Genomic DNA, 26842 nt, shown 5'->3' with positions numbered 1-26842 from the left:
AAGTAAAATCTTGGTGCAGGTGACAGCAGAAATAGAAGAATCCTTCAGTATTTTGTTAGGAGAACTCGGACTGTCTTGCTGATGGCTTGATATCCCTAGTGCCAGCCCCTTTTTGTTGGAAGAGTGGCGTAACCCTCTTAGGGAAACTAGTCCTCCACTCCCATATTTGATGAGAACAAGAGAAAACACTCAGCTAGCACACCAGCTCCAGCTTATTGGTCTGGATGTAGAGATATATATCCTATGCTTTGACTGATAATAATAGCTGATATTACTATATTACTGACTGTGTGCCAGGTTTCATTCCAATTTCTTTGCAAATATTCAATTCTTTAATCCTAAGAGCCAGATACTATTATTTTGCCTTTTAAAGCAGATGAGACTGAAGCACAGAGGTTATGTCATGTGGATGTGACACAGGTGGGACCGGCACTCATGCAGGCTGATGGCAGCCCCCTTGCCCCCACCCCCTACTGGGCACCATGACATCTCACAACAGGGGAGGACACGGAACACCTGGCATGAAAGGAGCCGTGTGAAAGCACTGAGCTGGCAGTCAGAACCCTCTGCATAGCTCTGTGACCTCTCTGGCCCTCAGTCTCCCATCTCTCCAGCCAGGAACATAACTGGACCATCTCTGGGCACCCTTGCAGCTCTGAATAGGGAGAAGCAGGATTCAGCCTCCAGGGACATTGTAACCAGCAGTGTGTGGCCAGGAGGTGAGACAGCTGTAGTATAGGTTCAGTCTTCTGACTTCTGACTGTGTGTCCTTGGGCAGGTTGCTTAGCCTCTCTGGAAGATGGTACAATGACCCCAGCCCCTGCGCATTTATTCTGGCTCTGGTTCCTGTGCAGCTCAAATGACATGAAGGGTGGGAAAGTCTTCCGAGTCTGTCCTGACACTGTGTAGGGTCTTATCCTGTGGGTGTCATTGGAGGGCATCCCCACTCCCCCGGCACTCAGTCAGCAAGGTTCCAACCCATTCCCAGCCTCAGTCCTGGGGAATCCTCCCAAATCCATGAGCCATTTTCTAGGAGTTTGTTGGGGCCTCAATGGATTCACCACATATCCACAAAATTTCATGGATAAAGTGATTATAATGGCCACTTCTTAAAGCCATATCTAGGAATCACCACTATCCCATTTATGCCCCTGCCATTGAGATGTAATCTCCCTTATACACACGTGAAAATGGAGGCTCAGGCAGTATCACATACATGCGCAAGTCAGATAGTGGCTAGGTAGCTGTGAACCAGGATGCCTGACACCAAAACCCATCCCCTCTTCACACAGGAAATCTGTGGGCAAGTGTGGTTCTGACTTCTAGGCCAAGTGACTTATTTTATGGTTGTTTTTTTGGTGGGGGAGCGGGTTGTACAACAAATAGCAATACCTTGGAGTAAGAAGGGGAAACCTACTCCAGTATTCTTGCCTGGAAAATTTCATGAACCAAGGAGCCTGGGGGGAAAACAGTTCCTGGGCTCACAAAGAGTCAGACACAACTGAGCCACCTGAGCACACACGCACGCACACAAGTTACTTTAAGTGTCCTTTTACTATTAAAAGATTCCTTAAAAAAAAAAAAAAAAAGATTCCTGCATTAAAAAAAAAAAAACAAACGGCAATACCCTCCACAAAGGGCCAGGGGCAGTGAGCTTTGATATAAATAACAAGTCACTGGGCTCCTCACTCCAGCCTAATGAACACCACCTCGCCCTCCAAACTGGGGAATAGCTATCACCCTGTGGACATGAAGTCCTTCACCTGGACCCAGTTCTCAGGTACACGCCCTCTTCATGGGAAATAGCTGGGTGGTGACTCCTTCCACTTTCACAGTCACTCTGCTGCTTTCATGTAGCCAAGGGCTGGATTTTGAGAGAGGAACAGATTTCAGCCTGCCCTAGGGAAGAACTCCCAAAGATTCTAAGCCAACTCACCACAGGAAGCTGGCTGGGGGTGGTGGCTGTCCTGTCAGTGACCCTTGGCAAGCCAAGGCTGATGTTCCCTGCTGGCATGTGGGGGCAAGAGCTACTTCAGGTGTGTGTGGTCCACACAGTGGGGCATTGGTGAAGTACTTCCAGGAAGGCTTATCCACGGCTTAGATGAACGTATGTGTAGCATTTAAAACTCTTAAATTTTCTTATTGGTTCTTCATAGATTGATGAAATTCTGTGTACTGAATCTAAAAATGGGTTGGTTTTTTTTACACTGTGACCTCTAAAATTTTTTTAGTACATATACCAAAGTTTAAATCTGTGAGCATTAGAAAATAAAAACTGGCCCTTCAGCAGTGTTTCAAGCAAGCCCTATGTAGAAGTAAAACAATTAGGGTTCGGATTTCACCCAGTCTGAGTACTTTTGTGTTTTGTTTTGGTTTTTTTTTTTGCATGGCAGAATTTTATTTTTTTTTATTTATTTTTCTTTCTTTCTTTTATTTTTTTTTTTCATTTATTTTTATTAGTTGGAGGCCGATTACTTCACAACATTGCAGTGGGTTTTGTCATACATTGACATGAATCAGCCATGGAGTTACATGTATTCCCCATCCGATCCCCCCTCCCACCTCCCTCTCTACCCGATTCCTCTGGGTCTTCCCAGTGCAAGCCCGAGCACTTGTCTCATGCATCCATCTGGCTTGGTGCATCTTTTCACTATAGATATATACATGCTGTTCTCTCGAAACATCCCACCCTCGCCTTCTCCACATAATCCAAAAGTTTTCTGTACATCTGTGTCTCTTTTTCTGTTTTGCATATAGGGTTATCTATTACCCATTTTCGTAAAGATTCCAAGTATATATGTATTAGATATGCTTGTAATCGTCTTTATCTTTCTGGCTTTACTTCACTCTGTTATAATGGGCTCCAGTTTCATCCATTCTCATTAGAACTGATTCAAATGAATTCTTTTTACAGGCTGAGTAATATTCCATGGTGTATATGTACCACGGCTTCCTTATCCATTCATCTGCTGATGGGCATCTAGGTTGCTTCCATGTCCTGGCTATTATAAACAGTGCTGCGATGAACATTGGGGTACACGTCTCTCTTTCAGATCTGGTTTCCTCGGTGTGTATGCCCAGAAGTGGGATTGCTGGGTCATATGGCAGTTCTATTTCCAGCTTTTTAAGAAATCTCCACACTGTTCTCCATAGCGGCTGTACTAGTTTGCATTCCCACCAACAGTGTAAGAGGGTTCCCTTTTCTCCACACCCTCTCCAGCATGTATTGCTTGTAGACTTTTGGATAGCATTAGAAAATAAAAACTGGCCCTTTAGCAGTGTTTCAAGCAAGCCCTATGTAGAAGTAAAACAATTAGGGTTCGGATTTCACCCAGTCTGAGTACTTTTGAAACCTACAAACCTAATAATGCTGAGGCCTGAACTTTGGTAGGGGAAGCCCAGAGAGTGAAAATGAGAAATTGAGGAGTTTCCCCGTCATCGACACTTAAAATAATGAGAACAGTGAGGAGCTGTATGTGCCCAATGCCATTATATCACTTGGAGGATGTGTCCCCTTTTACCTGAGAAGCCGAAGCTCAGAGAGGTAACCTGACCTGTTTAAGGTACTCAGTGTCTTAGGGGCAACTGGTTAGGTGCAGAACCCAAGTCTGCATTTCCACGCAAGACACACAAACAAAAACAGAAGCCAGAATAGAGTCAACAAGATTTATTACAATTCATATATATCATAGAAAAAGGAATGTCGTATCGCATCAAGGTAGTGAGAAAAAATTGTGAAATGCAAGTTTGTCATGGTTGCTGTGTGGATACCCGGGAGCAGGCTCTCCCCTGCGTCAGGCGCAGCGGCTGCACTTGTCCGAGGCCCCTTTGCAGACGCAGCCCTGGGCACGCTTGGCACAGCCCACGGGGCAGCAAGGGCAGCAGCCTGGGGGGAGTGAGAGAGAACATTATGTGAAACCACCCTTCCCAACAGCAGGCCTGGCACAAGCTGACCCCAGGCCCTGAGGACCCCGACCTTAGGAAAGTATGCTCTATCCTAAGAAATTCGTCTCTGACACTCTGAAAATTGCTCTGAGTTCAGGACAGGGCAGAGAGCCTAGAGACTGTGGTGGGACCTTTAGGGGCAGTGAAAGGACAGCTGCCAGTCCTCAGAGGGCTTCCTAGGTGGCACTAGTGGTAAAGAACCCTTTGCCAATGCAGGAGACATAAGAGACGTGGGTTTCATCCCTGGGTTTGGAAGATCCCCTGGAGGAGGGCATGGCAACCCACTCCAGTATCCTTGACTGGAGAATCCCATGGACAAAGGAGCCTGGATGGCTACAGTCCATTAGGGTCACAAAGAGACATGACTGAAGCGAACAGACAGTGAAGTAAGCACGCACACACCCCTCAGAAACATACAGTGAAGTAAGGAAAGTGGTCAGGTCCAGAGAGGGGCAAACTCTGCCACAGCTGTTCACCAGGGGTCAGGGAAGGACTGGGCTGCCCATCAGCAAAGGGCCGCACCCCCAGGGCAGAGACACCGCACCTGGTCACCAAGTTCAAGAACCTAAAGTGTCCAGGACACTGGAAGTTTCACAAGGTGACATCAGAGACAAGAGACCTGGGATCTAGGTCTAGTTTCCATCCTTGACCCCATTCGCTGACCTCTCTCAGACTTATTTAGCCATTCTAGAATGAGAAGCTGGAACAGAATCATCTCTCTGGCTCTTTCAGCTCAGATTCTGTTTCAGTGCTGGTGCAGAGGGAAGGGGGTGATGTAGGGAAGTCTGGTCAGTCCTGCTCCCTGCTGAGCTCTGGGTCCCTCCTCGGACTCAGCCCAGACCCCGGGTTCCCAGAGGAGGCCCCACACTTACTCTTCTTGCAGGAGGGGCATCTGCAGGCCCTGCAGGAGCAGGAGCCAGCGCAGCTACAGGAGCCGCCTGCCGGGGAGGGAAAGGCCAGTGGTGAGCAGGGGGGAGGAGGAGCCACCCCAGACATCAGCAGGGCCCTCCCCCTCCTCCTGGGTCAGGACCAGCCCTGGGAGAGCTCCCCTCCACTCAGCCAGATGGAGAAGCCCCAGCTCCTCTCTTCTGGTCCCAGGAAAGTAGATCCGCTTCCCAGGGAAGGCCCCAGGCTCCAGACCCAGCCCAGGTTGACTGGGGCTGGGGGCCAGGTCTATGTCCTGAACCCCAAGAGGCACCATGTCCCCTCCTGCTATCAAAGCCTGGCAGCTCCAAGGTCTCCACCCAGCACTGGGTCTCAGTCTAGCTGTCCCCTGACCCCCTGGGTGAGGACAAGAGGGACAGTCTGGAGCCTCAGTACACTCCATTCAAAAATAGAGTCTGGGAATTCCCTGTGAGTCCAGTCCTTAGGATTCCCCTGCTCTCACTGCCCAGGGCCCGTGTTCAATCCCTGGTGGAGGAACTAAGATCCCACAAACCGCATGACTGGGGGGCGGGGGGGGGGGGGAGGAAGGGGGGAAAAATGTTCTCTCAATCCTGGCTAGGAAGAAAGCACTTGGTGAACCCTGGGCGTCCACTTTAGCTCAAATTCAAAATCCTCCATCGTCTAACCCCACGGAACATCTGTCTAGTGCCTGGGAAGGGGGCACCCTAGGCCCAGAGCCAGGGGTCTATCACTAGTGGGGCAGGAGCAGTTGGGGTCCATTTGGAGCAAAAGCACGCGGCAAAGAAGAGGCACACGATCCAATGAGAGGCGTGTCGAGTCGAGGAGCCCGCTCGCTGTTTGTAACCGGAGGAGACGGCCCGGGCGCAGAGGGCCCGCCCCGCCTGCACCCGCCCGGAGGCTCCGCGCCCGCGCCGCCCACAGCGCACGGGGCGGGGCGGTGAGCCCCGCGCGGGCTGAGCGACGAATCTTCCGGTGCCCTTGGGGCCGCTGCACACGGAGGGCCGCCTTTGGCCCCGGCCCGCGGGGAGGGACAGTTTGCCGGGAGGTACGCGGTGTCCTAGCCTCCCTGCCCGCCCCCTCCCAGTTTTCCCGAGGGTGGTAGCCACCCTGCTCCCGGCTTTTTCCGGGAACCCAGCCTCTGTGTGTTCGCCGTCTTCCCCACCCCCGCCCCCCGCGCTGTTATCTTCGGGTTCGCCACTTCCCAGAGCCAGTGTGCAACCCTAGCCTCGCGCTCACATCCCACTCACGGCTGCAGCTGTGTGTCGTGTGCAGAGCCCCGTGGTGGATGTGACCTTCACCACCAAGCCCTCGACTCTCTCTTGCCCCACCATTCCCTGTCCTGGTCCCCGCAAAGGGCCCTAGGCAGCGTCTCTCTTAACATTTATCTCTAACAGCCCCAGGACCAACTCACTCAGGCCTTTGCCTCCCATCCTTCCTTCTGTTCTCCACGACTGAAATGGATGGATGGGCACGTTTTTCCAGGTGCTCTTGCCCTAAACTTTTCAGGGGTTTTCCTGAACCTAGCCAGTCCACCCCATTCCAGGATGGAGGTTCTGGAAGCATGATGACCCCAAGGAAGGGAAGATCATAGCCATGACCTCTTGGACTTCAGTCTCCCATCTTTTCTGCGGTTAGCACAACTAGCCTGTCTCTAGCAAGCCTGCCAGCTCTGAATAGTGAGAGGCAGGGCTCAGCATAATATGACCTCATAATTATTCACCTTTGGCAAGGAGGCGAGGCCGCTGTAGTATGGATTCAGACCTCTTGACTACCGTCTGTGTGCCCTTGGGCAGGTTGCTTAAACTCTGGGTAATTGGCAGAATCCCTCCATCCCCTGCAAGTTCACTCTGTTATGGGTTCAATGTAGGTCATGTGATATGAAGGGTGGGCATTGAATTTGTGGTTGTCCAAATGGTGTGGCAGCATGATACCCAAGGGGGGCTGTTGCAGGGCATCCACACTCCCCCTGGCAATGGATTAGTACATTTCCAATCAAACTTTAACCTCTCACCTTTCCCCAAGAGCTTTTTGGGATTCAACAAGATTCTGTCCCAATAAAGTCACAGTGAACTGAAGGATCATAGTAGACACTGTTTATTAAGCCCTAGTGAGGAGCTAGGCCACTGTCACTTAATACCAGGCAGAGACACAACCTCCTTTTTATAGGAAATGGAGACTTAGAGGATTTGAGAGACTCATTCAGGATATGTGGCAGAAAGTGCCACTGCCTAAGTGAACCAGGACTGCCTGACACCAGCACCCATGCCCCCAGCATAGGCTGGCTCTAGAAATCCCCTCTTCACACAGGATACCTGGGGGTGAGTGTGGTCCTGACACTTGGGCCATGTGACTTTCTCTTTATCAAATAGCAAATCACTCCAAATGTTGTGGGGGTGGAGGGGGCAGGGACCAGCTATGGCCATTGTTTACAAGTCACTCAGCACCCCTCTCTTTCCAAATACACACAGCCACAACTTTGTAACTGCAGAAAGTGACACTGCCCTGCACAGGCAGACATGAAGTTCTTCATCAGGACCCAGTTTCCAGGTATACTCCCTCTTGTTGGGAAATGACTGAGCATTACCTCTTAATTCCTAGCCACTTTGCTGGTTTCAAGTAGCCGAGGGCTGGATTTTGAAAGCAGAGTTCAGCCTGACCTAAAGAAACTTCCAGAAACTTAGAGCCAACTCACTGCAGGGAGCTCTCAAGGGTAGCCGGTTTCCGGTCCCTGGCACTAGATCAGATGAGATGGATGCTCCCTGTGGGGATGTGGGGAGGAGCTACTCCAGGTGTAGATGGTCCACATAGTGGGACACCTCCAAAGTGTTCTCAGTGTTCAGCATACACCTTTGGTGAACAAATGTGCAGTTTGTTTCTTTTTTAAACTGAACTATAGTTGATTTACAATACTGTGTTAGTATCAGGTGAACAAATGTGGTTTTTACTTGTTAAATTTTTCTTGTATTACTATTCCCCATGTATTTATTCAAATCTGTCAAATCAATAATTGGACTTTGTATTTTGTGTCCTTGTAAATTTTTATTAGTAATTCACTTAATTTTATTTTGCCAACGTTTAGGTTTGTGAAGATAGAAAATAGAAACCACAGCCAGAAGATTCACACTAGCCTTTCAGTGCAGGGAGTTTGAGAGTCCCAGGTAGGGATTTAGGTAACTAGGGGTGTGAGTCCAACTTCTTTAGAGTCTATAAGCCTAAAATCTATGAGGAATTGAAGGAATTGAAGTTACTTAGGGCAATCAGAGGATGGAAAATGAAGCCACCAACCCTTGACATGAGAATGGAGGGGACCCTGAATCTGCTCAGCACACTTAGTTTATTAGGGATTAACGTTTTGTTCTAGTAGCCACGTCTCTATAGTTCTCATCCAGTCTCCTACACCAGCCCTGGATGGCACAAAAGCCCTTATTCCGAATGCATAGAAAAGAAAGCTGAATCAGAAGTGTCAACAACCTTTATTACCATTCACATATTTCCTAGGAAAGGGAATGTAGCAATCAAGTCAGAGATGCATAAAATGCAGGTTGGCCCACGCTCCTCCATTGATACCCGGGAGCAGGCTCTCCCCGCCTTCAGGCGCAGCAGCTGCACTTGTCCGAGGCCCCTTTGCAGACGCAGCCCTGGGCACACTTGGCACAGCCCACGGGGCAGCAGGAGCAGCAGCCTGGGGAGAGATGGGGCAAAGCGGGTGTCAGCGATGTTTCCCAGGCACCTCCCTGCCCAACAGCAATCCTGCGGCAAAGCCCTCAGACCCAGAGGACCCTGAGTGCAGAAAAACATGCCCTACAACAGCTTGGAGGACCTTTGGCATTTGAGTTCTACTAGGAAATGGCTGCCTGGCTCCATCTAAGCCCAGGACAGGGCAGAAAGTTAGAAGCAGCAGTGACAGGTGGGTGCCCAGCGGCAAAAGAGGGCCAGGCCCCCAGAACCATGCACTCAGAACCCATTCTGGGTTCCCTCCCTCCCCCAAGCTGCAGCACTCCCCACCCACCACCTCCCTGGGTTTCCAGAGGAGTCCCCACACTCACTCTTCTTGCAGGAGACACATCTGCAGGCCTTGCAGGTGCAGGAGCCAGCGCAGCTGCAGGAGCCGCCTGCCCGGAAGGGAAAGGCCAGCGGTGAGCAGGGGGCAGGAGGAGCCACTGCAGACATGGCAGGGCCCTCCCCATCCTACTGGGTCGGGACCAGCCCTGGGAGCTCCCGTCCAGCACAGAACAGACGGAAGGCTCATTCCCCCACCCCCCACCCCAGCCCCCTGCTCTGCCCTTCGGTGCAAAGGGCTATGTACTGTCTTGTATTTACCCCCAAGGATGAGCCCAGGCTCCGGTGCCCATTCAGGAAGCCTGGGTCTGATGGCCGGGACCTTCTGTCTGAGCCCGGAAGGGGCAATATACCCTTCCCCACCCAGCCTAGGCAATACGGAGGCCTGGACAGAGCACTGGAGCCGACCCAGAGGCTTCGTGACACCTGGATGATGTGGGACCGGGCAGCCTTGAGCCTCAGATCTCTTGCCTCTGAAACGGAAGACTCTAGGAGGAAGGGAACGCTCTAATGGGAGATGAAGGCGCTAGTTTTGGTAGAAAGCACATGCTGGGTTAACTACAGAAGCTCACCCAAAATACTCCCTCTTCTTAACCCAGGGACACTTCTTGGTATTGGGGAGGGGACATCCGAAGTCCCAGAGCCAGGGATCCCTTACCAGTGGAGCAGGAGCAGTTGGGGTCCATTCGGAGACGAGGTGAGGCCGTTCAAAGCGAGTGGCAAAGAAGAGGTACTCAGGCCGGTTGGAATCCAGGAACGCGCGGTTTAGTTTATACCCAGAGGAGGCGGCCCGGGCGCAGAGGCCCCGCCCCGGCCTTGCACTCCGCCCGCCCGGCTGGGTAGATCCACGCGGTCCGCTCCGCCGCGCTGGGCTGAGCGCACCTGGCGGCGCCCGCCCAGCGCAGGTTCAGTGAGCAAGACTTCGGTCCGTGCGCAGTGCCCGGACCGCCCTCTTTGGCACGAGAACTCGCGGAGGGAAGGTGTGCCGGGTTGCTCTCGGTGTCCCAGCTTCTCTGCCCGCCCCTTCCCAATTTTCCCAAGGTAGGATGCCACCTTTGTTCCAAGAACCCAATCATCCGTCTTCGCCACCCCAACCCCCCACCCCCACCCCCCTCGCCGCCCGTTCCTTTGTACTCAAGTTCTCAAGTTCGTCCTTTCCGGAGCCCGTGTGCAACCCCAGCCTGTGCTCACGTCCCTGCTGAACGGGGGCGGTGGAAAAACCCGGGCGTTTCCTCCCGCAGTGCTCAGAAGGCCTTTGGCCCTGTTTTTCTGTCTCAATTCAAGGCGGACACTGCGCCCGGGGGCGTCTACTTTGAGTATAAACTTTGAGTGAAACGGCCTCTACTTCCATCCTTCCTCCACTCTAGTTTGAAGGGATATATGGGCACATTTGTCTGGGTCCTTTGCGTATCTCTACAGCCTAGCCACCCCACCTCACTCCAGAAAAGATGTTCAGAATGTGGGATGCGTCCAGAGGAGGGATTTTTTTTAGGTGATATTTAGACCTAGCCTTACATAACATATCATTTTGTAATTGTTTCTCTTTCAGTGTTACTATTTGACAGCATTTTGTGTGTGTTACATCTGGTTAATCTTTTTCTTTTTTTTTTTTTTAATCTTTCATCCCTCACAATGAATCTAAAAGAGGGACACTATTATTTATGAGCCCATTTCGCTGATGGGAAGGGAAGTCACACGGATGTTAAGTAACTTGTCCACAGAGCTAGGAATTAGTGCCACTGGATCTGAGTCCAGTCAGCTTCCCAAGGGAAGGAGAAGGTCAAGGATCAAGTTTTCCTTTGATGTGTCTTCAACATCAGTGTACTGCTTGAGATCTTTTAAAGAGAGATAGGCCTCAAGCTTATCAACTCTCCAGGCTTGTGTTGTGATTTTTGTCTTCAGGGACCTAGACTGCCTTTTCCTCCTCCAAGACACCACACTGGTCCAGTACATTGATGGTATGCCGATTGGAGCTAGTTGCAAAACATAGCAAGTACTCTAGGCTTATGGGTAAGACTGCAATGGCGCTAAGAAAGCCTATGTAATAGAGGAGATCCGTTAGGGCATTTCTTAGTACTACCCTGCCCTGAGATTAAAGTCAGTGGGAAACTACTATAACAACCCAATCAAGACCAGACTGATAAAGGCCCAGACCCTTCAAAAATGAAGGTTTAGGGTCAGCCCACCAGATCAAGAACCATGACCAGATGAGGTACAAGCAGGGGACAAAGTGGACACAGAGTAGGCAGAAGAAGGTATTTATCAATGTCAGCTGTGACCATATGACTGATTCCAGAAACAGAAATGACACCTGTAACTATTATGAGTACTTCTTCATTATTTTCTTACAAATATGTAATATATATAAATATGTAAATAATATAATATATTTGTTGTTGTTTAGTCACTAAGTTGTGTCCATGACCCCATGGACTGTAGCCCACCAGGCTCCTCTGGCCATGGGAATTTCCCAGGCAAGAATACTGGAGTGGGTTGGCATTTCCTTCTCCAGGGGATCTTTCCTATCCAGGGATCAAACCTGCATCTTCTGCATTGGCAGGCAGATTCTCTACCCCTGAGCCACCACGGAAATGCATGTAATATATATATAAATAGGTAAATATATATATATATGGTAAATATATTTATTTGCTTTATTTGCTTCCCTCTTTTATTCCCTTCTCATGTAACATAGAATGTATTGATTGTATATTGTAGTATTTATGTATTGTTAATATCACAGTATTTAAGTTACATGATAGCAAGTACAAAAGTGACCATCACCCAAGGACTTTGCATCCTCCTTTGAGGACAGTGTTATACATTTTCAGTTGTAGGTAAGGTAGTTGTGTTATGTTAGACAGAAGTATAATTTTGTTATTGTCTTTGCTGGGAGATTAAGTATGGTTTAAGAAGTTGTATGGGTGACAAGTGATGGTCTGTAATGGTTAGTTTTACATGCCAACATGTCTAGGTTATCATACCCAGTCCTTGATCACACATGCTAGCCTGATGTTGCTGTGAAGGTGTTTTTTTTTTTTTTTTACATGATTAACGTTTAAATCAGTATGCTTTGAGAAAAGCAAAGTATATTACCCTTCATAATGTGGAAGGCCTCATCCAGTCAGTGGAGGCCTTAGAGAAAAAATGAGGTCTCTTGAGAAGGAGAGAATTGGGCCTCCAGATGGCCTTTAAACTCAGGATTGCAACCAACATCAACTCCTACTGGAATTTCCAGGCTGCTGGCTGGTCCTGCAAATTTCAGTCATGCCAGTTTCCACAGTTACATAAGCCAATTTCTTAAATCTGGCTCTCTCTCTCTCTCTATCTACATTCTACTGGTTCTGTTTCTTTGGAGATGCTGATACAAATATATTTTAAAACATATAAATCATTTAAATGTTAAGTAAAATACTGGTGCAAGTGTGGTAGCAGAAATCGCAGCAATTGTCTATATGCACCATAAGGGCACAAACTGTTGTGCTCGGGGTTATAAACCCCCAATGCTGATCACAATTTTGTGAGAATCAATGACTCTTTTTGGACCACAGGTCACATGCTCAAGTGGCTGATGAAGACCACACAGGACATACACCTAGACACACCAGCACTGCTTCTGTGTCTAGAGGGTACTTGAATAGCCGCTATGTTATGAATAATAATGATAATAATAAATAGCTGACATTATAGACCACTCACTATATGCCGAATACCATACTAAGTTTTTTACATGTATTAGTTCTTTAATCTCCTGAGCGATATGCTTTTGTTTAAAAAATATTTATTTATTTGGCTGCGCCAGGCCGTAGTTGTCGCATGTGGGATTCAGTTCCCTCACTAGGGATCGAACCTGGGCCCCCTGCATTGAGAGCGCAGTCTTAGCCACTGGACCACCAGGGAAGTCCGTGAGCTGTGGGCTTTTATTTTGCCCCTCAAACAGTGGTCGAGACTGAGCCAGAGAGGTTACGTCCTATGACTGTAAGGGACGCGGGTAGGATTGGTAGGTACTCTTGCAGGCAGACTGCAGCATTCTGCCCCCACCCAGGCTCCTACACCCCAACTTCACATGACCAACAGGGATGCTGAAAGCTGGCACAGGGGCAGCAGAGGGAAGCGCGCTGAGCAGGCAGCTCTGTGACCTCTCTGGAATTCAGTTTCCCACGTGTCAAGTCAGGAGCACATTCAGACCTTTTCGAAAGGTCCTTCTACCTCTGAACAGTGAGAGGCAGGGTTTAGCATCCAGTGACATCGTGATCTACCAGCTGCGGCCAGGGGGTGAGATCAGCTGTAGTATAGGTTCGGGCCTCTGACCTCTGAGCTGTGTGTCCTTGGGCAGGTTGCTTAACCTCTCTGAAACTGGCACAGTCACTCCAGCCCCTGCACATTCACTCTCTCACTGGTTCCTGTGCAGATCAGACGACGTGGTTGGGAAGGTGTCCAAATGCTGTGGCAGCATCTGGTCCTGTGGGTGCTCACTGGAGGTCATCCATACTCACTTTAGCACCAGATCAGCAAAGTTCCAATCCCACCCTTAACCTCCAGCCCAGAGTATTGCTTCTGAACCAATGAACCTTTCCCTAAGAGCTTGTTGGGAGCTGAAAGGATTCTCTCTCTGCGAGTGTCAGTGTGGATATTCGTGTGATCAGAGTGGCCATTGTTTATTAAGCCAGGACACTATCATTTAATCCCCACGTAGAGATATAATCTTTTCACAAATGGGAAAATGGGGGCTTCCCTGGTGGCTCAGTGGTAAAGAATCCGCCTGCCAGTGCAGGAGCCACAGGTTTGATCCCGGATCCAAGAAGATTCCACAGGCCATGGAGCAGCTAAGCCCATGTGCCACAACTTTCAAGCCTGTGCTCCACAACAAGAGAAGCCACTGCAATGAGAAACCCGTGCACAACTAGAGAGTGGCCCCCGCTCACCACAACTAGAGAAAAACCCATGCAGCATCAAAGACCCAGCACAGCCATATGTATATATATATATATATATTTTTTTTTTTTTTTAATGGGAGAATGGAGACTCAGAGATGTTGAGTAACTTGTTCAGGGCTTACCACTGTGGCAAAATAGGCTGTGAACTGCAACACCCATACCCTCAGCACAGGCTGACTCCTGGGATCCCCTCTTTACCTAGGGCACCTGTGGGCAAGTGTGGTCTTGACTTCAGGGCCACATGACTTGCCTTTCCCTTTTATTTGACATCAAATAGCAATTCTCTCCACAAGCAGCCAGGGGGGACTAACCGTTGGCATTAATTACAAGTCACGGGGCACCTCAGTCCTGCCTAACAAACACCACCACACCCTCCGAACTGCCATCACCTAGCTTTGGCAGACATGAAATACTCTCATCTGGATCCAGTTCTCAGGCATCCGCCCTCTTCATGGGAAATGGCTGGGTAATTCCCTCCAATTCCCTGGTTACTTTGCTGTTTGCAGGTAACCAAGGGCTGGATTTTGGAGGGACCGATTTCAGCCTGAGCAACAGAACAGCTTCCAAAGGCTGAGCACCAAGTCCCAGCAGGGAGCTCTCAGGGCAGTGGGTCTATTGTGAGGGGCACTGGGCAAGTCAATTGCCTGTTCCCTGTGTGGATGCCAGGGGTGGGAGGGCAGTGCTATGTGAGGTGTGTGGGGTCCACACCCTGGGGCTATTTTATGAGCTGTTTCAGGTTGTCCTTGGACACTTGATGAATGTCTGCGCAGCATTCCTTTTTGTTTTGTTTTGTTTTTTTTGACTGCACTTGGTCTGAGTTGCAGCATGCAAGACCTTTAGTTATGGCATGTGGCATCTAGGTACACCACCAGGGATCGAACCCAAGCCCCCTGCATTGGGATTGCAAAGTCTTAGCCACTGGACCAGGGAAGTCCCCCTGAGCAGTATTTTAAAATCTGATTTTGTTTGTTCTTCATATAGTGATTGAAATGATGTGTGTTGAATCTAAAAATATGGGCTTTGTGTTGTTCCTTTATGGCATCTTTATAGTAATTATTATTATTTTTTACCAATGTGTGATGGATGGGAAGTAAAATATGTTCCTTCACCACAGGGATTTATTTTAGAAGCCCCATTCATATTCAAGCAGGAGGGGTTTTAGTCACTTTCAAGCCTAAAACCCAAGAGGAACAGAAATTGAACAGGGAAACCATACAGAATGAAAATTCTAGATTGAGAAGCTTCCATGCCGCCAACCCTTGACTTGAAAACAGAGGGGACCCCACGTGTGCCCGTTGTCCTTGTACACCTGCCCTAAGGCACTTCCATTTTACAGAAGGTGAAGCTCAGTGCCGAGATGTGGCGCGAACAAGGCACCAGGTTTGTCAGGGGTTAACATTTCCATCCAGAAACCAAGTCTCTGTACTTCTAGCCCAATCCCTCCCTGAAGCCCTGGTCAAGTCAAAGAAAACAGTCCGAATAAAGCCAACCACTTTTATTATCATTCTTGTATTTTAGAGGACAAAAAAGAAAAAAAAAGAGGGATGTAACAAACGGGTCAGGTTGTATTTTTTTTTTAAAAAATGCAGGTTTGTACACGTTGTTCTATTTACACCAGGGAGCAGGCTCTCCCCGCCTTCAGGCGCAGCAGCTGCACTTGTCGGAGGCGCCTTTGCAGACGCAGCCCTGGGCACACTTGGCACAGCCCACGGGGCAGCAGGAGCAGCAGCCTGGGGAGGGAGGGGGCGGCAGTGATGAGCGCTCCGGACAAGCGGTTAGGAAGGCTGCCCGCCCTCTCCGGCGGAGGCGCCACCTTCCCTGGGGAAGGGGCACCCACTGCGCTATTTAAATTCCCCTCCAGTGGTGTAGGGGCTTCCCTGGTGGCTCAGACGGTAAAGAATCCTCCTGCGAGGGCGGGGGGTGTGGTGCTGGGCGCGGGGAGTGGGGCCCGTGAGGGGTAGACAGACAGAAAACCCCACTTACTCTTCTTGCAGGAGGCGCACTTGCAATCTTTGCATTTGCAGGAGCCGGCACACGTGCAGGATTCGCCTGCCAGGAGAAAGAGGCAAGAACGGCCCCTGGAGAACCGAACGCGGGCATTCGGGCTCGCAGCCCGAGTTTGACTCCCAATTCCACAACCAGTTCGTGGGAACGTGGGCGAGCCACGAACTCGAATCGCCTTATCGGTCAAACGGGGTCTCCTAGTTGAACTCAGAGGAGAAGAGGGTACACCGAAACCCTTTCGAAAGGGGCAAACAGTGCCCTGAAAGTGAGTGATGAGGAGCCAGGAGATTCTCCTCTAGCTCTGCGATGGACACCCAGCCCCAAACCAGAGGTTCTTACCTGCGGTGCAGGAGCAGTTGGGGTCCATGGCGAGCTGAAGCGGAGGCTGGGGTCCGGAGACGGCTGAGCAAAGGATGGCGAGGATGTCGAAGGGGCGTGCTGGAGCGGAGCGGGCGGTGGGCTGCCTTTATAGCGGAAAGGAGCTGGGGCGAGTGCAAAAACCCTCGGGGCCGGGCGCTGCCTGCACCCGCCCCGCGCTGAGTCACTGGCGGGCCGCGCGGCTCCCCGGGCTGTGCACACGGGCCACCAGGCATCAGTTCCCAGAAGCCGCCCTACGTGCGCCAGGGCGATGGAGAAGCGGGCCGGGCGCAGAGCGGCGAACACCGCGTGCCGGGCGGCCCGGGCCGTGGGCCGAGCCCCCGGCCCCTGCCCTCGGCGTGTGCAGAGTTTCCGCCACCGCCTTCCCCTCCCACAGCTCTCCCGCCCCTCCCCTCCCCCTGCCCCCTGCTCTGTACCCTGTGCTTGCCGGGCCTGAATAGTTTAGAGAGTTGATCCTGAGGATCCTGTTCACTTTAGTTCAGTTCAGTTGCGCAGTCGTGTCCGACCTTTGCGACCCCGTGGACTGCAGCATTCCAGGCCTCCCTGTCCATCACCAACTCCCGGAGTTTACTCAAACTCGTGTCCATTGAGTCGATGATGCCATCCAGCTCGGATGGAAAAAACGGTTGGAACCCAGGACAGATTACAGAAAACTTTTTGTACCTGTCAAGGCTTTAAAATAGTGTAGCTCGTGGCTGGTGCACTGGGAAGACCCAGAGGGATGGGATGGGGAGGGAGGCGGGAGGGGGGGATCAGGATGGGAAACACATGTAAATCCATGGCTGATTCATGTCAATGTATGGCAAAAACCACTACAATATTGTTAAGTAATTAGCCTCCAACTAATAAAAATAAATGGAAAAATAAATAAATAAAAGACAACTCAAAAATAAAATAAAATAGTGTGCCCTCGTACTGAATCCGTGGGGTGATTATTAATGTTGTATTGTAGACGCCACGGGGGAGTCAGTAAGCCTGTTATGCAGGAGCTCTCTTTTAATCCTCCAGTCAACCCTGTGAGGTAAGGACTATTCCTCATTCGCATTTTAGAGTATGGAGGCCCAGAGAGGTTAAGTAACTTTCCCGAGGTCACAGAGCTAGTGAGTGGCAGAGCCTGGTGATTCAAATCAGTGGGCCCAACAGATGCTGAAGTCCCTCTAAGGGTAGACATCACCACCAGGGCAGACCACGGGTCAATAAATCACAAGCTTTGTGCTCAGGGAACTCAGAGTCACGGGGACAGCCTCACCGGGGCACGGGGAAAAGGAATACCAGGATCGCGGCTAGGATGGAGGCAGGGGGAGCTGAGTTGGGAGACCCAGCCCAACCTGGGAGGAGATGGGCAAGCACCTTGGGCTTGAGGGTGAGAAAGTCTTCTCCAGGCAGGGGAGGAGAAAGGAGTTGTGTGCCAGTGCCTGGAAGAAGCAACTGGGTGGAAAGTTGGCGCCGCCTTGGGACATTGGGAAGGGAAAACCCCACAAGAAAGTCCTTCCCCAGTGGATGCGGAGGGGAAGTGGGGAGGTGGCGTCCAAATTCCTCTCTGCGGAGACACATCCTGCTCCCTTGCTGGCACATGTCTGAATACTAAGCAACGGATCTTAGATCATCCTGCCCCAAGCGAGTCATCGGAGGACTGGGTTACTGGAAAGTTCCTAGGGGCTTAGAGGATGCTATTTGCTGCAGTGGGGAGTTCAGTGAGGCAGTGGGCAGAGGACAGGCTGTCCTTGGAGCGTTTACTGTAAAGTCCTGTGGAAATATCTTCACAGCTCAGCTCAAACATCACTTCCTGCTGGGAGCCCATCCTGACCCTAAGCACCTAGGTCAGCTAGGTGCCCGTGGAACATGCTGGTAAACAGCCTGTTCTTTTCCTTCCTGGCGCTTCCCGTGTCTGTAATGTGTTGGAACATGTGTGATTTTGAGATCCGTGTCTGGGTCCCTCCACCCTTGCCTCCGCTGAAAACATCAAGAGAACTCACTGTCCCTGATATGTGTCTATGGCAGTCAGCCCAGGGCCAAGTTTACGGTAGGCCCTTAATAAATATTTGTCAAATCAATTAATGAGGGTAAATCCATCCATGTGTCCTCCCTTCCCAGCCTCTCTTCCCCCCAGCATTAGGGCTGATTACAAAATGATAGTAAAAAACTGTTTTTCACCACTCTGGGACCTGTGTGGTCACTCAGAAACGCCAAGCAGGGCAGGAAAGTTGAACTGTCAGAAGGACTTACTTCTAATGCTCACTGAACCACTCACAGGCTAAGTGACCTTGGGGCTGTTATGGGTCAGGGCTCACCACACCCCACCCCGAGCATCAGTTTACTCATCTGTCAAAGGATTACATTGTACTAGAATTGGAGGCTCACATGCAAACACCCTCTGATTTGAGAGCCAAGGTCTCAGAAATCTCGCTGTGTCTGGCAGCCCCACGGACCGAGAGCATGGAAGGGCCGCTGTTTGGATGGTGGGCAGATTTTGTTGTTATTTACATGTACACGTACATCACATGCAAAATTCCAGATCTCTAATAAGCCAGACGGTCACTTGTCCACTCAGGGGAAACAGTCCGACTCTATGAGGAAGACAATAAAGCTTGTTTTGGCCCTGAAAAGTGTTGAATCAAGCCCTGGGTTTGGGCCATCTGTGTTGGCAGTAAAATTTGTTTTCAGGTCGAAACTGTCTCGCTTGAGCCATTTTGACTCTGTGAGGGAAGGGATGACCAATCAACAAAGGTGAAGGGCAGCCCAGGCCCAGTTTTGCTCATCTCTGTACTCCTGAAAGCCTCATTGTGTTGGGGGGACAGGGGTGGAGAGGAAGAGTGCCTGCCCTCCTCACATGGTAGGAAGTGAGGAAAATGAAGCCAAGCTGTGTAAAATGAGAAGTGTTAAATGCAGATTTGGTGTGAGTCATCAGTGTGAGGCAATGGTGTGGCCTTAGCCTGCATTAATAGAACTATGACATGTAGAATGAAGCGTACTTCTACTGCTGAGTCATCCATTCATCCTTCCCCTATGATAGTATCCTTAGCCTTCCTTTGTAGAATCGCTCTTTCCTACTCTTAGTCCATATGATTTGGATGGAGTAGGCCCCTGTGGGCTCGCAGGACATTTCCTCTTCCTGGCCACAGTGATTGACTCTGTTTGGGTCACATAGTCATGAACCAGAGAGAATCAATGAAACTCCTGCTGGAAATGCTGGGAGAACGATAGATACTCTTTCCTTCTAGACTTGAACCTAGAAGGATGTGAAGCTGAGTTTTTAAAGCCTTTGCTCCATGAGAAGGAGTCAAGAATAAGTTCATCGTAAAGGAGATGGAGCCTGATGATATCATTGGAGCACCTGACTCCAGCCAAGCCTGAAGCCACTGTGAGTCCAAAATTTCCTTTTTTTGTTTAAATCATTCTGGAAATAAGATTCCTAACTGGCATAGTTGGACAGACCACCCTGAGGGCTGTGTTCATGGCTGGACTTCAACAGTCCAGAAGACAGTTAATAACGAAAGTCCTAAGACTCAAAACCCCAGCATGTGAGTAACAGTTGAGAGGGGTGGGTAATTTCAGTCTGCAAGAAAAGTTACCTTCAGATATGTGGACAGTGGTTGCTCCAATTATCTGTAGCTATGCAACAAACTGGGCTTCCTTGGTGGCCTAGATGGTAAAGAATCTGCCTACAATGCAGGAGACCCAGGTTCTATCCCTGGGTCGGGAAGATCCCCTGGAGAAGGTAATGGCAACCCACTCCAGTATTCTTGCCTGAAGAATTCCATGGACTGAGGCACCTGGTGGGCTACAGTCCATGGAGTCCCAAAGAGTTGGACACGACTGAGTAACTTTGATTTGTGCAACTAATCACCCAAAACTTTGCAAGTTAAGACAAGAACCGGTTTATTCTCTTTCTTGGTTTTGTGGGTCAGGAATTTGAGAAGGGCTCATTTGGGTGATTCTTTTGTTTCATGTGAGGTCACTTGGTGGCATTCAGTCGGTGGACGGCTGGTCTGGCGCCCACTCACGTGTCTGGCACCCTCACAGACAGGGCTAGAGGGCTGAACTCAGCAGGAATTAAAGACCAGCACTCCCTCTTGTGGTCTCTTCAGCATGTGGCCACAGGGCAATTAGGTTTCTTACATTTGGCTCTGGGCGCCAAGGGTGAAAGTCCCAAGAGACTGGAGCAGTATCTGTGAGTCTCTCAAGCCCTGAGCCCTGAAACTAGCACAGGTCACTTTCACCACATTTGATTGGTCAAGAAGCCACAGATTTGAGGGGAAAAGATGAAGACCCCAGGACTTGATGGGAGGAATGAACGTTTGCAGTTACCTCTAATCTGCCCCAGTCGTCGTGGGGCATAATACTGAGCACCTACTATGCATCAGAACACTGAGTTGACTTCGCTTGGACCTCAGCACAGTCCTTCAGCACTGATGCTGTTCGTCTCTCCATTGTACAAACGAGGCACTGAAGAGTTGTACTGTGGCCCGCTCTGGGTCACCCAGCTGGAAGTGGCAGCGTGGGGATTTGAACCCAGGACTCTCTGACTCCACAACTACGTGTTTATGCCATTCCGAAAAGAAGAAATTAGACTTGTGCTCTGTGGTCCCAAGGGCAGAACCAGGAATAAAGATTCTGTTCTGGGCAGGAAAAGGCCTCTCTGGCCATTAGAGCTGGTGACGACGAAGGGACGGCCTGGGGAGATGGTTTCCTGTCACCATGGCAGTAGGAACAGAGGCTGGTGGATTCTGACAGATTAGCTGGTGGGATAGAAACAATATATGTCTCATGAGACGATCATCAACATTATGGAGGTGATGAACTGGCCTACCTCTATAAGGTCTGTCTCCAGATCACTGATGCCCTGGGCACCTCTGTCACCACCATCACACACCTGCTCACCAAAGACACCCATATATATATACACACACATATATATTTTATATGCACACACACATACAGTTTATGATTAGCGTTATACTACATGTACATCTTGGGTTTTTCCCCACTAACTGATAAGTTATGGTGTTCTTTCCATAGCAGCACCCAGAGCCTTAGAGCATTCTTTTTATTAGACATTCATATGACCAATTTTATACTTCTCTCTTGAAGGATATTTAGCTTGTTTTCAGGCTTCTGTGGATACCAGTGATGGGCAGTGAACTTCCCGGGTTGAAGGTATGTGCGTTTTAAATTTGAGTAACTACTGTTAAAATACCCTCCGAGATTCTGCTTTTGATTCTTTTGGGTATATATCCAGAAGTAGAATTGCTGGCCATAAGATCATTCTATTTTTATTTTTTTGAGGAACCTTCATCTTACATTTTCTCCAGTGCTGCACAAGGGTTCCAATTTCTCCACATCCTTGTCAGCAGTTGCTATTTTCTGGGTGGTGGTTGTAGTTTCATTTTTGATTTTTGATAGTGGTCATCTGCTGTAGTCTCAATGTTTGTGTCCTCTGGAGCCTTTGAGAGGTGCTTAGGTCATGAGGGTGGAGCTCTCATGAACAGGATTAGTGCTTCTATAAAAGACACCCCACAGAGCCCCTAGTCCTTTCCACCATGTGAGGATGCGAAGAGAAGCCTTTGACCCAGAAAAGGGGCTTCACCCAACCATGCGGGCACCCTAATCTCAGACTTCTAGCCTCTCAAACTGTGAGAAACAGATTTCTGCTGTTTGTCAGCTGCCCAGTCTGTAGTATTTTGTTATACCAGCCCAAAGGGACAGACACTATCATAGTGGGTATGAGGTGATTTAGCTTTGTTTTGATGCTTTTTGTAAGACAAAGCAAGCGAGAAACAGAGGAAACAAGCATGTTAGGTCTTAGTCAGACAGCCTGGATTCAACTCCTGCCTCTGCCACCTTCGAGCTTCATTGCTAAGTTGTGCCTAACTCTTTCGAGACCCCATGGGCTATAGCCCGCCAGGCTCCTCTGTCTATGGGATTTCTTTTTTTTTTTATTTCTTTTTTTTTTTTCAACAATGTACTGGGATAGAATGAGCCACCTCGGTAGCATCCGAGGCTAATACATTTCTATCACCACAATTACTTTAGCAAACCTGGTTCCCCTCACCTCTGCAACATCATGCAGAGCTAGTGATCGAGTTTGCACTGTCTATGGGATTTCTGAGGCAAGAATTCCCTTCAGGGTATCTTCTCGACCCAGGAATCGGACCCATCACCTGCTTTGGCAAGCAGATTCTTTACTACTGAGCCACCAGGAAAGCCCACTATCTTTTAGTTTTCTGGCCTGTTAAACACAGGACAGCAGGCTCAAAATGGAGTTGCTTATGCTAAGCTCCATGTCACCAGAGACTTTGGCTCTCCAGAAATGGAATCTTTAACCATTCAGGAATCACCTGATCAGCACTAGTTAGGTAATCTACCTGAGAAAGCCCTGCCACCCCCTGAAGGAAAGTAACTGCAATAACCAACCAGCTTTTCTACCTGTTATAACGTCCTTGTTTCTTGCTGGCCATAAAAGTCTTCAGTTTTGTGCAGTTCTTCAAGCTCCTTTCTATCTGCTACATTCGATGCTGCCCAGTTTGAATAGGTATTTGCTCAAATCAACTCTTAAAAAATGTTAATATGCCTCAGTTTATCTTTCAACAGATCACATACAAATTTTACCCCAAGCCCTATTGGCCCATCTGTAAAATGGGTAAAATAGTCACACCATTCTTCTAGAGTTGTATGGATCAAGTAAGATAGTGTCCTTAATAGAATTTTGCACAAGATAATCTAACATTTATTAATCTTTTTAGTGTCTTATTTAAGAGAGTCACCCCCAGAATTCCCTGGTGGTCCAGTGGTTAGGACTCTGTGCTTCCACAGATGGACATGGGTTCCATCCTTGCTGGGGACGAGGATCACATGAGCCATGGGGTGAGGCCAGGGGAGAAAAAAGTCATCTCCACCCCATAGTACTCATCATACTCCTGTTTTCCTCTTCCAAATTCTTTTATAGCTTTGATTTTGCTCCTGGGAATTTAAGTCAATTGAAATTTATCTGATAAGCACAAGGGTAGGCAGTTGTTTCAACACTTTTCACTAACTAGTGTATCTGTTCACCACTGATTTAATCACCTCCTACTTGCAGCTGCACTGGGTCTATTGTTGAATCATCCTTTCTGTCCAATTGATCTATTCCTGAGCCAACACCACTTCTGAGAACTTTATAACAAGTCCTACCATGGGGTTAGAGCAGGCCTGTTTTGTTGTTCCAAAACTGGCTTGGCTTTTCTTGTACTGTTTTTCTTTTCAAAACTCAGCCGGTTAGGTTAAAAAAAAAAATCCTGGTGGACTTTTGAATGAACCATCCTGATGAAGTAACTTGGAGGAGAACTGACATGTTGACAGCATTCCATTCTCTTAGCTTGGAAACTTTTCTCTCCCAGGACTTTTTCTTTTCCATTCAACCCAGGTAGATCAGAGTGTTCCCTCTCATCAAGGATTGCGCCACAACCACCGTGGATTAAAGCTCCCAGTACCCTACCTCCCCTTGAGAAAGGAAGGAGTTATACACAAATTGCCAAATGAGAAGGTTTGAAAAGGAGTGGAACAATCTGTTTGAGGGGAGACAGGCTATTCAGGGCGGTGACCTTGGAAACGCAGATGACAGTTGGCCAAGACAGGCCCCGGGGCCTCCTGGCCTTGCCTCTGATGATTCTGAAAACAGGCAGCTCTGCAGGAGTGGCTAGAAAATTGCAGAAACCGCAGGCCTTTGGGGCTGGGGTCTGGTTTTAACTTCCCCCAACCCCATTGGCTTCCCAGGTGGGTCAGTGGTAAAGAATCCGCCTGCCAAGCAGGAGATGCAGGTTCGATCCCTGAGTCAGCAAGTTACCGTGGAAGGGGAAATGGCAACCCAGCGCAGTATTCTTGCCTGGAAAATCCCATGGACAGAGGAGGCTGGCAGGCTACAGTGCACGGGGTTGCAAAGAGTTGGAGACGACTTAACGAAAACAGCAGCAGCAACAAGTCCCATTGTACAGATGCAGACTCTGAGGCTGAGAGGCAGGAAAAGAGACAGACCCACGTGAGTCTGGTCTCCCCTCTTTCCCCAGAGTTCAGCTTGACTTGGCAGGAGGGTCATGTGCCATCTGAAGATGGGGAGGATGTCCTCCCAGTCCCAAACAGACCAGTGGCCAATCTCCAGATTTTATCTTCCAACTGGGAAGTTCTTCTGATGAGGCTCCTTCCACCCTGACCCCTACCCCCACCCTGGCGTCCTTCCCCTTTAAGAAGAGACCAGTCCCTGGCTTATGCCATTCATAGGATTTATTGTCACTTGCCAATGGCTTGCAGGGAAGGGGACACACTGCCGGGCCTCGCCACAGGGCAGGTGGCACTGGGCCACCCCGCACTATTTACACACGTTTCACGCAGGATGGGGGGCGCGTCCTCACTGGCAGCAGCTACACTTCTCCTCCTCAGCTTTGGCCCCCTCTCCACTTTTGCACACACAATCCTTGGCACATTTCTCACACTCTGCGGGGCAGCAGGAGCAGCAGCCTGCAGATAAAATGGGGGATGCCCAGTCTGATGGCCTGTCCTCCCCCATCTGTCCCCATCAAAAAGAAGGGGTGCCAGAGGTCACTGCCCCCCGCTTCCTAGTCTTACACCTGGGTTGACTCAGGATTTCTGGTGTGTCAGCTACACACTGGGCTCCCATGGGAGAAGGGTACCCAGTAACTAGCCCACAGCCCCATCTATGAGCCCAGGAGTCCTGGGGACGGTGGAGTGAGGCCCACGCTAGGGGGAACCAGGCCTTAAGGAGAAAACATCTAGGGGAAATGACCCTGAAGGACAAACCTGCAGGCAGATATGGTACAAGCGTAGGGGGTCCAGGAGACTCACGGAGAGGGGTATGCCTAGTCTAATACACTGCGTATTACACTGCTTTGGGGGAGATTCAGGGGAGGTAAAATTGAGGGGATCCACAAAGGCCTGAGAGGGCCCAAGGGACCCCGACTCCAGAGCTAACCCCCAGCTTCACTAATGTTTCCCCGGGCGCTGGAGGCCTGGAGGGGAGCGGTGGGCCCAGGAGAGCAGTTCTGCATCCTAACTGCCCATTAGAACCTTCCGGGAATGCACAATTGCCTGGGCCCAAGGTAACAATCACTGAAGGAGGGCCCCTGCAATTGAGTCTTCAGGCCTCTGGGTGGTTCTGTTCCCGTTAGAGTCAACGCACTGTCACAGCCGGCCGAGGGGCCGCTCCGTGCCTACGTGGACAGGCGTGGTGCTCACGGGAGGACGGGGGGGGGGGGCGCGCGCAGAGGGGTCCCCCGCACTCACTCTTCTTGCAGGAGGCGCATGTGCAGCCCTCGCACTTGCAGGAGTCAGAGCAGGTGCAGGAGCCGCCTGGGGGGGGGGGCACAGGAAGGGTTAATGGGGTAGAACTCGGGGTGGGGCCAGACCTAAAAGGAGATGGGGTACCCAGCCTCAATGCCCTTTGAATATAGCCATGCCCATCCTTCAGGAGATTCAAAGTGGGAAATAAGTGTCCCTTCCCCCAAATGTCCTTGAGCAAAGGCATAGGGTTCCTTGCAAGTAAAGGGGCGCGCGGTGCCGCGGGGGGGCGGGGGCTCACCAGTAGGGCAGGGGCAGGTCTCAGGGTCCATGCCGGAGAGGAGCGACCGCCGAAGGAGGCGAATCGGCTTCTAGGGCAATTGGATGCACTGGCGGCAGCAGGTGGCGAGGCTTTTATAGCCCCAGGCGGGGGCGCGTTGGCACAGTCCTCTAGGCGCACGCGCCTCCTCTCTCCATCCGCGGGCACAAGCCGGCGCGGAGGCGCGCATTGCGGCAGCGCTCCCCGCACCCCTGCCGTGTGTCCCCCGCCGGGTGCACGGCCGGGGAGCTCCCCCCACCCCACCCGGCTGCCGTCCGCACAGCCGGGCGCGCGCAGTCACGTACTTCCCGCCGTGTGCACAGGGAACATTCTCCTCCCGCCTTTCCGCCCTTGTCCACCGCTGCAGCCGGCTCCCGGCAGAAAGTGCACGCGCCCCGCCTCTGAAAGCGGAGGGCGAGCAAAAGGCTTTGTTTTCGAGTCCTATCCTGCGTCTCATCCTCTCCACCGCCGATATCCCTCATTCTGGGTTTACCAGGGTGCGCTGAGCCATTCCGCTGCTCCAAGACTCCCTGTCTGATGCGGAGAGAACACATCCCGCCCCCACCCAAGGCCTTCACAAACTGTCTTGGGAAGGACCTGCTCTGGGAGCCCTGCAGCACTGGACTGGGGTGACCAGCGGGAGTTTTGGGGGGAGGGGTGGTGATGCTAGGTGGCTGCATCACAGCTTCAGAGGGAAGCCTCTTTCCTTTTATCTGTTCCTCCTGCTGAGTTTCTGAGAGTCCCGTGTACCTGCGGTTGGCTGAAAACTGGCCCCGCAAGAGATATCTATGTCAAATCCTGGAATCTGTGATTATTACTTTATTTGAAAAGGGAGGCTTGGCAGATGTAATTAAATTAAGGATCTTGAGATGAGATCATCCTGGATTATCCACATAGGCCCTAAATCCGGTGATGAGCATCCTTAGAAGGTCCACAGAGACAAGAAGAGGAGGGGGCGATGTGACCGCGGGAGCAGGGACTGGAGTCATGGGGCCAGTAGCCACAGAAGCTGGACACAGAGCAGTTC

The 26842-nt window shown here is 50.3% G+C and overlaps 2 protein-coding genes, 1 long non-coding RNA gene and 1 other non-coding gene across 4 annotated transcripts; all 4 read right to left on the bottom strand.

Annotated features, from left to right (window-relative positions):
* Positions 1-8305: 8305 nt before the first annotated feature.
* Positions 8306-9842, bottom strand: LOC122420100 (metallothionein-1E). Its single transcript, XM_043434846.1, has 3 exons — positions 9569-9842; positions 8898-8963; positions 8306-8533 (listed from the first exon to the last, which is right to left on the bottom strand). The coding sequence occupies exons 1-3, from the start codon at positions 9594-9596 to the stop codon at positions 8442-8444; spliced, it is 186 nt and encodes a 61-aa protein (XP_043290781.1). The 5' UTR covers positions 9597-9842; the 3' UTR covers positions 8306-8441.
* A 5485-nt stretch (positions 9843-15327) lies between these two features.
* On the bottom strand, positions 15328-16550 carry LOC122420101 (metallothionein-2). The gene is made up of 3 exons (XM_043434847.1): positions 16191-16550; positions 15831-15896; positions 15328-15577 (listed from the first exon to the last, which is right to left on the bottom strand). Exons 1-3 carry the CDS (start codon positions 16216-16218, stop codon positions 15486-15488), a joined length of 186 nt encoding a protein of 61 aa, XP_043290782.1. The 5' UTR covers positions 16219-16550; the 3' UTR covers positions 15328-15485.
* Positions 16551-22187: 5637 nt separating this feature from the next.
* On the bottom strand, positions 22188-22320 carry LOC122421815. The gene has a single exon (XR_006263627.1). It is a non-coding gene; the product is annotated as a small nucleolar RNA SNORA66 (small nucleolar RNA).
* A 2150-nt stretch (positions 22321-24470) lies between these two features.
* Positions 24471-26412, bottom strand: LOC122420103. Its single transcript, XR_006263175.1, has 2 exons — positions 25798-26412; positions 24471-24719 (listed from the first exon to the last, which is right to left on the bottom strand). It is a non-coding gene; the product is annotated as an uncharacterized LOC122420103 (long non-coding RNA).
* Positions 26413-26842: the final 430 nt, after the last annotated feature.

Source organism: Cervus canadensis, chromosome 18 (assembly GCF_019320065.1).
Source record: "Cervus canadensis isolate Bull #8, Minnesota chromosome 18, ASM1932006v1, whole genome shotgun sequence".
Taxonomy (NCBI): Eukaryota; Metazoa; Chordata; class Mammalia; order Artiodactyla; family Cervidae; genus Cervus; species Cervus canadensis.
Note: the sequence above shows the minus strand (reverse complement) of the source record. Positions and strands in the feature narration are given on the sequence as shown.